At 64.0% G+C, this 12,055-nt stretch overlaps 1 protein-coding gene across 1 annotated transcript; it reads right to left on the bottom strand.

Annotated features, from left to right (window-relative positions):
• Positions 1–1,426: 1,426 nt before the first annotated feature.
• On the bottom strand, positions 1,427–7,652 carry CBX4 (chromobox 4). Its single transcript, XM_060081774.1, has 5 exons — positions 7,509–7,652; positions 7,318–7,361; positions 6,112–6,177; positions 3,884–3,950; positions 1,427–3,603 (listed from the first exon to the last, which is right to left on the bottom strand). The coding sequence occupies exons 1-5, from the start codon at positions 7,575–7,577 to the stop codon at positions 2,197–2,199; spliced, it is 1,653 nt and encodes a 550-aa protein (XP_059937757.1). The 5' UTR covers positions 7,578–7,652; the 3' UTR covers positions 1,427–2,196.
• Positions 7,653–12,055: the final 4,403 nt, after the last annotated feature.

Genomic DNA, 12,055 nt, shown 5'->3' with positions numbered 1-12,055 from the left:
GGGGGCTGGGGTGATGGGGGTAGTGGGAGGGACAATTCACAAAAGCCAGGGCTAGAAACTCCCAACGGTTTTTTTTTTTTGAACTTCCCTTCCCTCCCTCCCTCCCCTCCCCCCCGCTAGGCTCCCCTCCCCCACCTCCAGCCGCTTGGTGGCCTGCAGCCAACACTGGCCACACTGTCCGCATTCAGGCCTCCTGCCCTCCTGGCCCTCTATCTCTTCCCCTGGCCTTCCCAACACTGTGCTCTCTCGCCACCTCTCCCCCCTTAACAACCCCCCATTAGGAACCGTGTTGACCTCTTCCGCCCGGGCGCCCAGCACAGACTTGGCCCCGCAGTCCCAGACGGGCAGGCAAGGGGCTTGGGCTCCAGGAGCAGCCCCGCGCCCACCAGGCCGTCAGTTCCGTGGCCCCTGGCCCTGCTCGGCCACTCCAGCCAGGAAGATCGCTGTGTCTGCAGAAAGGACGCAGGCATTCCCGGGTCTCGGCTTCCAGGCCCGGAGGAGCCGCACCTCGGAGCTCGGCCCACTCCCCTTGCCCCCTCGGGGCCCTTAACCCCTTCCTGCTTGGGGAAATCAAGGGCCCCAGCCTTGCCACCCAAAGCAGGACGGGTGAGATGGGATCCCACATTTCCCTGCTCACTAAGGAAGTGGGGACGGGCAGGCCTTGCTCCTCTGGCCTCTTCCCCCTCCCACTCCCCATCCACCTCGCAGGAAGCCCCCCGCCCCCTGCCCTGGCCGCGTTCGCGGCGCCTCCAGTCGGAGCCTCTGGCCTGGTGGTTTCCGGGGAGAGAGGCTGGCAGAGAAAGAGCCTCGCAGCTTCCTCGGTGGGGCGGGGCCAGCGATGGCAGCCAGGGACGCTGAAGAGGGTGGGAGGATCCCCTCCCGGCTGAACCTGCCCTACCCGGCAGGGATTATTAGGAAGGAACACCCCTGCCACATCAGGGCCAGCGCCAGGGTGTGTTGCGCCCTGGGGTGGGGGTGGGGGCAAAGATCAGCAGGTGCCGGGCGGGCGCGGCGCTGGGGGCTGGCCCCACCCAAGTCTCCGCGCCGCTCGCGCACCCGTGCACCCCTCCCCCCCACCACGCAGATCCCGGGTTTGCCAGCGCGGTGGGCAGCGAAGGCCTGAAAACTCTGAGAGCGGGGGCGACGCCAGCACAACCCCCCCGCAGGAATTCCCCTCTCCTTTGGAGAGCCTCTCGACTTCCGGGGAGCGGGGTCACTCCCCGAGTGCGGGCGCCTCTGCTCGCGAAACCAGTCCACTTTGCTTTTGCAAAGGTTTAAGCGCAAATTGCGATAGGTTCCTCCACAACCTCACCGCCCCCCCCACCCCGCCAGACCTAAGGCGGAAGCGGGATGGGGAGAGGGGTCCAGCCGCCTCCTGAGCCTCAGACGTTCGCTCTTCGCTAATCTCAAACAGCGAAAGTGCACCTTCAACATCTCCATTTAATATTTACATTCAAGCAGGTAATAATTGGAAGCTTATAGTTTAGACATTTCTAGTAGCAGCAGTTTCTAGAGAGCTCGTTTAGCCTTTTAACAAAAAAAATTTTTTTTTGCACATAGAAACAACACATCCATGTGTACAGTATCAAAAAATATATACCAAGGTTACTGGTATTGCAGTTCCTGGAAGGGGAGGAAATGAAATCAACCGAAATACTGAATGAACGGGTAGAAAGGTCAACAGAAAATAGTTTGTCTGATATAGAATATAACATGATCTAGAGAGAACTCCATAAATCTAGGTTTTTATATTTCAATATATAAATACCTACAAATAAATATATATATATCAGCCCGAAGGGGGTGGTGGGCCTTTTGAGCTCAAACAATACATTTCAATAATAACACCACGTACAAACGGGAGTAAAGTCTGCACTTGACAAGTTAGCACGGTTAAAATATAATACTATAACTCTTAGACCGCCTCGAGTGGCTGCCCTGTCAGTCCCGGAGGTCCACGAGAGAGGGGATGGGGCAGATGAGGGGCGAGACCCGCAGGCACGGCGTGGAAGGCGCCAGTGTGGGCCGGGCGCTCCGGAACCCGGTGGAGGGGCGCGGTTGCCGCGGCTTCTGGCATTTTCGCGCTGGGGCCCGGCCCGGATCTCCCGCAGTTGGAGAGGAGGAGTCCGCCCCCAGGCCCCAGGTGTTAAAGCCCCGGCGAGTACAGCGCTTCCCCTTCCAACGCCCTTCGGAAGGCTACACCGTCACGTACTCCTTGAACGTGACGGTGAGGCAGTTTGCGGTGACGTCGGTGATAATTATATTCCCAAAGAAGGGTTTGAACTCGCTGAGTGGCTCCTCGGGCTCGTCCTGGGCCTCGGTCGGAGGCTTTTCGGCCGCTGTCGCCGGCGCAGCTGCCACCGCCGCGGTTGCGGGCGCCTCAGGCTTCACCTGGAGGGCGCTGGGCGGCTCCCCGGCCTCGCCGCGCGTCTTGACGCAGCGCAAGTCTATGGGCTCGTCCAGGTCCGAGTCCAGCAGGATGACCTCCGGTTGCGGGAGGGAGGCGGCGGGGGGCAGGTCCGCGGGGCGCTCGGCGGTGGGGCTGCCTCCCAGGCAGGTGGGGGTGCTAATGCTGCGCGCTGTCAGGCGCTTCTTGCAGGGCTCTCGCTCGCCGTGGGTCTCGGAGAGGCAGCGCTTGCGCGCATGGGAGAGATTTAGGTCGACGGCGTGGTGATGGTGGTGGTGGTGGTGGTGGTGATGGTGGGAGGGCGGCTGTGTGCCGCGGGGCGGGTCCCAGGCCAGCAGGTCAGGCTTGGTGGTGAGCTGCAACGGCTGCTCGCCGCCGAAGGCCTCCTTGGTCGGGGAGAGCTTGCGGGAGCCGGCCTCCTGGGGCTGCGGGTCCCCGGCCCCCGGCCCCTCCTCCTCCCTCCTCTTGGAGGGCGTTTCCACCTTCTTCTCCTCCGCCCCCGCGGCCTTTTTGAAAGTCCTGTCTGCAGGGGGGTGACGCTCCTCGGCAGCCCGCTTCTTGTGGCTGGGGGAGCGCGCCTCGCCCTCGGCTGCCTCCCCGGACTTGATCTTCACCGCCTGCATGCCGTTCTCCATGTACTTGCTCATCACGATCACGATGCGTCCGTTCTTGTTCTTGTTTTTGACTATCTTCATCTTGCCCCCAATCCCGTTGCCCGTTACCGCTTCCTTGGGGGCCGGCGTCATCCCGTTGGGGGGACCCTTCTCGGAGCCCTTGCCTGGAGCCCCGACCGCACCGGCCAGGGGCTTCACCGCTCCCAGGTAGCCCTTGGCCCCCCCACCGTGGGCCCACTTATCGGGCGGGTGGCTCTTGGCGCCTAGGTCCGGGCAGGTGGGGCTGGTCGCCTCCTTGTGGCTGCCCTGGTACTGCAGGTCATACATTTTGGGGTCCGGCTGGTAGGGGTGGTGCTTCTTGCTGTTGAGCTGGTAGTAGTATTTGCCGCTCTTGCCTGGCGGTGGGGGCTTGCCCGCCCGCTCCTTGCTGTGCGGCTGGTACTGGTGGTGCTTCTTGCTGTTGAGCTCGTACTGGTGCCCCTGGCCCTTGCCCTGACCACCCAGCTCCAGCTTGGCACGGTTATCAGCCGAGGAGTCCTGGAGTCCGGTCAGCACGTTGGAACGACGGGCAAAGGTAGGTACCTAGGGGAATGGGGGTAGAAATGGAGGGAGAGGTAAGAGGAGGGGTAAGGCCAGCCCCGGAGCAAGGCTCAAGCACCAGGAGTGTCCCAGCCCCTACCAGGTCAGCAGCTGCGTTAAGGGGTGGGGAGGGCGGGGAAGGGTGTGGGAGGTCATGATGAAAGGAAGTGGAATTGGGTGTTCTGGAGGAACTCGCCCTGACTTCCGGGCCTGGAGGCAGCTCAGGTGGCAATGTCATGGGAAAGACTTGTGAACGGCCCCTGGGGCCAGGGAGTGTATTCACCTGCACCACCAGTGGTTTGGGCTTCGGCCCTCTCTTCCGATATCCCATCAGCTGCTCCTGCCGTTCCCTGGGGAGAGGGAACAGAAGGCAGTGCTATTAGCCTCAGAGTCACCTCCCTCCTGCTATGCCGCAGCCTGCGTGATGCCCCCACTTTGGTGAGCAGCAGGGCCAGCAAGAACCGGAGGGACCAAGAGCTCACGGCAGAAGATCACCTCGGCCGCCACTTGGGTGCCTCGGTCCAGCCCAGAGTCCCGCTTTACGCCCACACCAACCCCCATGTGCCCAAGGGGTCTTCTCCGAAGGTCTCCCCCACCTCAGATGTCCATACCTGAACCGGGCCCCCGCACAGCCCCGCCTCTTGGCCTGCAGCTTGGGGCTGGGCGTTTTGGCACTGGTGTCCACAGCCTTGGGCCCGGGGCCCTGCACAAAGTGCACTGGGCTTCGGGGTCCAGGGGATGCAAACAAGTCCAAATGAGGTGTGCGTCCACCCTGGGCCTCCCCGTCAGAGGCACGGGATGCTAATGACCTCATTAAGATTCAGATAACGAGTGCCGCCGGCAGAAGGGAGGACTCGTTTCCTTAAAGGCCAGGCACTAAACAGGGGGAGGGGCTGCGCCCTTGTTTACACAGCGGCAAATGAGCCAATTAGGGGCTGGGGGCGGGGGCCGGACGCCGAGGCCAGGGCCTGGCCAGGTTCGCAGCCACCTGGTGAACCGGCTCTGGCAAGGCCTGGGCAGAGCTGCTGGGCGGGGCGACGCGGGACGGCACGCAGAAGCACCGCCTCCTCCACGAGCCCGGGCTCCTAGCCTCCCCTGATTTCCAAATTATTAATAAAGCCCATGGCGGTGGCGGTGGTCAATACAGCTGCCAGGCTTCCGCCTGCGGCCTGGTGGAGGGTGACCTGAGGCTGGGGGAAGGATGATCCTAGCACTGCCCAGCCCTCTATGGGAGAAGTGAGTAACCCTCCAGCGTTGACCAAAGTTGCAAACCATTCCCGGGCCAGAAATCCGCTCTCCAGCGACCCTAGGTACCCCCCTCCCACCCTTGGGCTAACCCAGGGGAGTTCCACCATGCCTGGGGGCCCGGGCCGCGGCCTAACTCCAAACTGCATGGCATTGCAACAGCCTGCGTTTTAAGTCTTTGGGGACCCATTATGCAACATGGCATCAGCCGCTGATATGGTTACAGGGTGGTGAACTCCCAGGTGGAACCGGGGCAGGATCCCTTCTCGGCGCCCCCCTACATCGCAGGAGAGCAACTTCCCTGCTGGTCGCTTGTTCCAAGGGTCTAGAGTTTACAGTTTTAGCGCCAAAAGCGCCACAGGAAATAATGCAAAATAAAAGGGGGAGGAGGGATGGAAGGCAGCGGTGTGGCCCAGCTCCGCGGGCTCTTGCCGCTCCTCCCCTCCTCGATCGCCCTTCCCCCTTCTGTCCTCCCCGAAACAGAGAACCGCAGCCACCGGCGGTGAATCCAGCTGCAGCAGCTGCAGCGTGACAAGCATCTGTGCCCACGATGAGCCCCTCGTCAGAAGCCACCCCTCCACCACCAGGCAGTGCCCATCCCACACCCTTTGGGCCAAGCTCCCTCTGCCCTGAGAATGGGGTCCAGACCCACCAAGCAGCCTAGTGGGAGGTGTGAAGGGCACGCAGCTCCAGAAAGAATCTGCCCCCTGCCAATCCCAAGCTCCCTGGGGGGTGAGTGTGGCAACTTAAGGCCTTGTCAACTTTTCTCCAGTCCCCAACAGGTTAAGTTCAGTTCCGTGACGTCCGGTGGTTTCACAATGCCAGCTCCCTTGGAGCTGCCCCGAGAGTTGCCCGTGCCAAGCGGCCAGTGGCAGCAGGAAAGCAACACCTAGGCTCCGGGGGTGGGGCTTCAAGGTAGCGAAAGGAGGGGGGCCGGCAGGGAACCAGGCACAGCCCCAACTTCTCCGCGCAGCTGTAGGGCCACCCGCATGCACCCTTCCCACAGTTTCCCCCAAACACAAGCCTCTCCTTCTCCGGCCCTGCCCACCCCCACCACCCACCACCCACCCCGCAAGCTGCAGCAACCGCCAAGGATGTTGGTTAGAGGAGCCGAGGCCCCAGCCGTGCCCATTCAGACCCGGGGGGAGGGGACTCCCGCCAGCCCCCTCCCGGCCCTTTCCCCCTTTCCTGTTGCAGCGTTGGCCCACTCTCCCATTCCCATATACGGTCACGGCTGCGAGAGGCGGCTGCTTGAGGGACGCTCACCTGTTCTGGAAGGCGATCAGCAGCCGGGGATCCAGGATGTTCTCCTCGGGTTCCCACGTGTTATATCTTGCAAGGGAAAAGGGAGGGGGACACGGCGTAAAAAAAAAACCGAGCCAGCTTTGCGGCCTCCAGGTGGGGAATGACATAAGGCCCTACTCTGTCTTCATGAACCGAAAGCTATTTAGCTGTGGATGTGGGGGTGGAGAGTAAATTTCTGCAGGCCTGACACGGTCCCTGATACACCCTCCCCGAGTCAAAATAAACACACAAGGGCAGGAAGAAAGGGGAGGGGTAAGGAAAATGAAACTAGCAGTTTATTTTGCAGTTGTCAAGAATTTTAAGCATGTTACTGCGACATGTTCCAAAGCCACTTTGCTCACCAGGAACCCTGCGTGCAAAGCAGCCAAAATGCAAAGTCGCAGTCCCCTCCTCCTCTCCCCAGCCCCGAGTCTCCGCGAGGGCTTCAGCCATTCTCCATTTGACCCCTAATCCGATAACCGTCAGCCAAGCGGCCCCCCACACCCCCTCGCGGCCCTGGAGCCCGCTGTCACGGGCAAGCAACCCCCAAATACTCAGCAACACAAAAATATGCCTGTGTGTGTGTGTGTATGTGTGTGTGTGCGTGTGTGTGTGTGCCTGCGCGTCTGTCTCCATCCGGTGCCTTCGCATTTCAAATTAAAAAAAAAAAATTCCCCACCAAAAGCGCCGCAGTGACAGTTCCCAACATTTTCTGCTTTTTTTCTTCCTCTCCCTGCACCACTAGGAGGGAAGAGGCACACAATTGCATTTTCGTCGCTTTTTAATTTTTTTTTTTTTTTTGGTTTTGCAATATGGAGCCGTTCGGTGGAGGGAAAGGGGAAAGGAGCCATTTTCTGCTGCACATCAGTCAGTGCCTGCGCCCTCCCTCCCTCCGCCGGCCTCCCCGGCTCGGCCCCGCGTCTCTCCAGCTCCTCCGGCTCCTTTTAGTGCATAAATTAGTGATGGCATTTCCCGGAGAGCAGAGCACAACACAGGGCGCCGGGCTCGGGCTCGGCGGCTCGGCTTCCCCAGTGCCTGCCACCGACTTCCCCACCCCCTCCTCCCTCCACCCCACCTCCACCCCGCCTCCCGTCCGCTCCCCCCACCACCCCACCAGCCCAGCGGGTCCGGAGCCCGGGAGCCCCGCGCCTCGGCACCGGGTTCCCCCGCCCCTCGGCCGCTACTTACTTGGGGGACCAGCCTCTCCATTTCACCAAATACTCCACTCTGCCCTGAGGGGGGGAAGAGACAGCACTCCATCAGCTTCCGCGGGATCCCCGGCTCCGGCCCGCAGCCTCCCCACCCCCTCCCCGCCTCCCCGCGGGCTGCTCCGGCTGCCGCTCCCCCGCCGCCTCGCCGTCGCCCCCGCGCCGCCCTACCTTGCGGATCCGCTTCTTCTCGATGCTCTCCACCGCGAAGACGTGCTCGCCAACAGCTGGCAGCTCCATGGCCGAGCCGGAGCGCGCCGGGGCGCGGGCGGCCGGCGCGGCTGCAGACGCTGCTGGCTCCCGCCGGCGCCCCGCTGCCGCCCCGGCCGAGGCGCCCCCGCCGCCTGCGCCGCCGCCGCCGCCGCTCGCCCAGCACAGCCCGGCCGCCCGCCGCTGCCCGCGCCCGCCCCAGCTCCCGGCTCGCGCTCGCTGAGACAACTGAGCCCGGGCCGCGGCTGCACAAGAACTCATGCAAATCCGGACGTCAGCGGGCGGGGCCTCGCCGGGCCCTGCTCGGCGTCAGGGGGCGGGCCGCGGCCGGGATTGGCGTAGCCGGGCCTACCGGAGGCCCCGGGCCTGGGCGGCGGGGGTGGGGTGGGGGGGGAGGAGGAAGGGCGCGGGAGGGGGCCGGGAGGAGGAGGGCGCCGGGGAGGTGCAGGGGGAGGGATCTGCGAGCCTGGGAGAGGGACACTGGAGGGAGGGAACGGGACCGGGCCGGAGAGGTGTGTCGGCGGCGGGCCGAGGCGGGGTGGAGAGCTTGACGGGGCCGCGAGGGTCTGGCTGCGACCCCTCGCCTGCGGCCTACCGCCTCGGCCGGCTCCCTCGCCTCTCATTCTCGGCGTGCACTGCCCAGGGACCCCTGCCGGGGGCCACGGAAGCATCCACTGCAGTTTCCATTTGCACCGAATTGCATCATGTGCAGACTCCCAGGGGGTCGCCGGCAGGGGGCGGAATCGGAGCAGGGGCAGTTCGCGCCCCCACTCTCTGTGTCCCGCCGCCCCGCCCCGCCCCGCGAGGCTTAGGGCATTTAGGAAGGCGAGGAATGGGAAGAGAAAGGATAGGGAGGAGAGAGACGACCGGGTGCAGAGAACTGCCAGGGAGAGCGCGGAGAGGAGAAAGGGGGTAGAGGAGCAGCTAGCTTGGGGCCCTAGGGCTCAAGAACCTTACCAGAGGGTTCTCCGATCCCACCCCGGAACCTGTGAGGCTCCTAATTTACCCTCAGCCCTCTCCTTATTGGGGCGAGGGCGGGATGTCCAGTTTCCAGCAGCAACCCCCCGCCCCCAGCCCGCGGCCAACACGGAGGGAGGCAGGGAGGACAAAGAGGGGGCTAAGGGAATGTCCAGGTCGGCTTGGGGGCCCGAGAGGACTTCGTGGGGTCCTGGGAAGGGCTTCGAAAGAGGGAGCAGGGAGGGTCAAGAAAAGGTTGAAGCTGAGCAGGGCACAGCGGGGCCGCACAAAAGGGAGGTGAATGGAATGGCCGAGGAGCCAAGCACTCGTCACGAATTCGCGCTCCCTGCTCCCCGACCGGCAGCGGCGGCCGAGCCGAGGCCCTCCCGACGCGGCCGGAGAAGCCGCCGAGTGTGAAGTTTAGCACCTCCGGCGGCGAGACGGCGCGTTCCGGCGTGCAGCTCCAGCGTCCGGCTGGGGGAGCTGCTGCGCCCCACGCGGCCTCCCGAGGGCGCCGCCCGCGGGGCCGCGATCTCTGTGGGGTCGGAGTGAGGAGGGAGGGGACCTGAGGAGGGGGCAGGGCGGCCCAAGTGGCAGGGGCAGGGGCGCGCCTGCCCGGGGGTGTGTCCGGGCCCCCAGCTCCGGGCCCTTGAAGGACCAGGAGCAGGAAGCTTGCGCAATCCCTTGGCTGAGCGTCCATGGAAGAAAGGAAAGGAGCAAAAGCCGAGCGAGAGTGGAACGAGCGGGGTGGGGTGGTGGTGGGCAAAGAGCCATCCGGGTCTCCGCTCCCGCCCTGACACACATCCCGGAATGCTGGGTGGGGACTGCGCGGGGGCTCGAGAAAGTGGGGGAGGGGCGAGGTGGGGAAGCGAACCCCCAAAGCATGCGTTGGGCTCATTTTCTCCCGGGAATCCGGGAGAAGCCTGGAGACGGTCTGGTGTTTAAGGACGAACACGTTGACTCCACCATTTCACCACCATGTCGCAGCTCCCGCGGCTCGGCGGCTTCTGCTGCCCTGGCGGCCTCGGCTCAAGACGGCCCGCGTGGCTCCTCCCCGGAGGGGTCCTGGGGGTGGGGATCGTTTTCTGGCTGCCCCAGAGAGGGGCAGAGAGGGGCTCGGTCTGCAGCGACTACCCTCTGACAAACTTGAGGCTCAAACCCAAGATTCCCCCGAGGAGGTGTTGGGGGGACGCGCCGGCCTGGGTGGGGGCGACGCCTGCTTGTAGTCCTGGGGTAGGGCGGCTCTCTGGGTTTATAGAAGGTGGGGGAGGCGAATTCTTTGGGAGGGGGACACAGGAAAAGGTTTTCCTCCCCCTGCTGTGTTTTGGGCTTTTTCCTGACCCTCGTGTCCCGGGAGAGGAGCTCTACTGTGAGACAACTTGACCGTAGAAGGGGAAGGCTCCCCGAGATTGGCGGGGGAAGCGCTGTCAGCGCGACAGTCACCCTTCCAAACTGAGCCTACCAACTGCCAGGCCTTCGGCGCTGTCGGTCTGTCTGGAGGTCTGCAGCGACCTTGTCCTGGACAGTCCCTTCGTCAGGGGAGGGTCTTAGCTTCCCGACACTCCGCCCGCCCCCTCGCTAGAAAATCCCCTGGAAAATCTTTTTCCAAGGGGTGTTTCCGAGGCGTCCCGGGCAGGGGGGTGCCGAGGGAGGGCGAGCGGCCGCTGCAGCCTCCGCGCCGCCAGGGGCGTCGGACTCCGCAGGCCGCTGTTCGGCTCTCTCCGCCCGCGCCCCTCCGGGGCCCGCGCTCCGGATCTCGGGGGCCACGCTGTAGCACCCGGTGCCCCGACGGCGGGTTTGCGCAGGAGCCGGGCGGCCTGCTGCTGAGCTGGGGAGGAAGGGTGGCTCCCGCCGGCCAATACGGCGGATCTTTTCTGGAGCTGCCGGTATGGCTGTGCGAGCAGCCGCAGGCTCCCCAAGACTTCGGGAGGGGACGCCCAGAAGCTCAGAAGCTCCAAAGAAGCCCCGGGAGTCCCCGGCCGCCCCCGCTCCCAGCCTTTCTGTGGAAAGTGACCAAAATACACAAGCATCCGCCGAACCCGGGAACTCGCGTGGTTATTTATTTTGTCCTGGTGGTGGGTTGGCCGATGTGGAGAGAGGCCGACTCCCAGAGCCCTCGCCCCACCTCGAAGCCTGACCCTAGACCACCCCTCGCCTGCCAGCGGGTGCGGGGAGGAGCTCAGGTCCGCGGGACTGCGAATGGATGCAAGGAGGAGGCAGAGACAGAATCTGAGGGGTGGGGAACGGTGAGCGCCCTGGAAGCTCCCCCGATGCGCCCGGCGAGCCCCTTCTGGGAAATCTCCCGTGGGGCCTCCCCTACCGTCCCACTCCCTGTCTTGGCCCCTTCGAGGGAGTCGCAGGCGAGTGGAGCTCTAAATTCGGGATTCCCAGAGCCTTCAGCGGGGCCCCGGCCTCCGACCCGGGATACCCCAAGCCTCACGGGGAACCCCGAAGAAGTGTCGCCGGTCTGCGCTTTTGACGCTGCCCCCTTCCAGCCGGGGGCAGATCGCGCCCCTCGGTTCCGCCGAGGGGCAGAATTCTCCTGGGTGCCACCTCAGGCGGGGGCCCCTAGGGGCCCTCAAGGGCCCCAAGAGAGGAGCGATGCTATCTTGACGAGCCGCAGGCTCCCGCCCTGAGTACCGAGGGCCGAAAGAGCGGACCCTGGAGAAGCCGGGAAATTTTTAAAGGCCCTACACCCGAGGGTGGTCACTGACAGTTCAGGGCCCCAAGGGGCCTGACCCGTGCCAACCGGGGAAACAAACGGCTTCTTAAAGAAACTCGCTCTCTGAATGGACGATCTCTGCCAGGAGATGCCATCACCCGCCCACGGAGCCCAGGTCTGGGCTCTGCCCGGAAGGGGCCGCCTGTGACTTCCCCAGCCAGTCCCCGGCTAAGAAAGCTCTCTAGTTAGTGTGACTTTTTAGGCCCCCAGAGGTGGATTTTAAGTAGCTGAGGGAGAATTTACTAGCAACGACTACAAAATCTGCCCAGGCTTTGACAAGAGCTCATTTCTCTCCTCTGTTCTTAGTAGGGGAACTTGTCTTTGACTTTAACTCTGGCGTATGTAACTTTGCATTTTAGCGCTGGCTTTGGGGCAGCTGACCTTGTGGGACTGTGCGGGGGTGGGGGGGGGGCGGTGAGTAGAGTGGGGAGGCTGTGTGGGAGTCCGGAACGCTGCCCCATGCACCTTCTAGGAGGGATAGCTTTGTCCCTAAGGGCTCCGCTCCGCCCTCTGCGTCCCCACCCCCAAGTTTCTGTTCTTAGTCGCACCGCCCGCGAAGGGTCGGCTTTCATTTGGGTGGTGAAGCCCCTAACGCCCCCGCGTCCCTCCTCAGAGAGCAGCTGGGGGCTGGAGCTGGCGCGCGGGGAGGGGAACGGGTCCGGCGCGCCGCGAGGTCGTGGCCCCTTGGGGCAATCCTTGGGGCCACATTGGCCGCCGCAGGGTCGCGCCTGCAGCACGCGGGGGTCGCGGGCGCCGAAGCGGGACGCGTCGTTTTCTACGACGTCGGCTGGTCCACCCCTTCCCAGCGTCAGGGCAGCTTCTCAGGTTC

Source organism: Mesoplodon densirostris, chromosome 18, assembly GCF_025265405.1.
Source record: "Mesoplodon densirostris isolate mMesDen1 chromosome 18, mMesDen1 primary haplotype, whole genome shotgun sequence".
Taxonomy (NCBI): Eukaryota; Metazoa; Chordata; class Mammalia; order Artiodactyla; family Ziphiidae; genus Mesoplodon; species Mesoplodon densirostris.
This window is presented reverse-complemented; position numbering and strand designations above follow the sequence as displayed.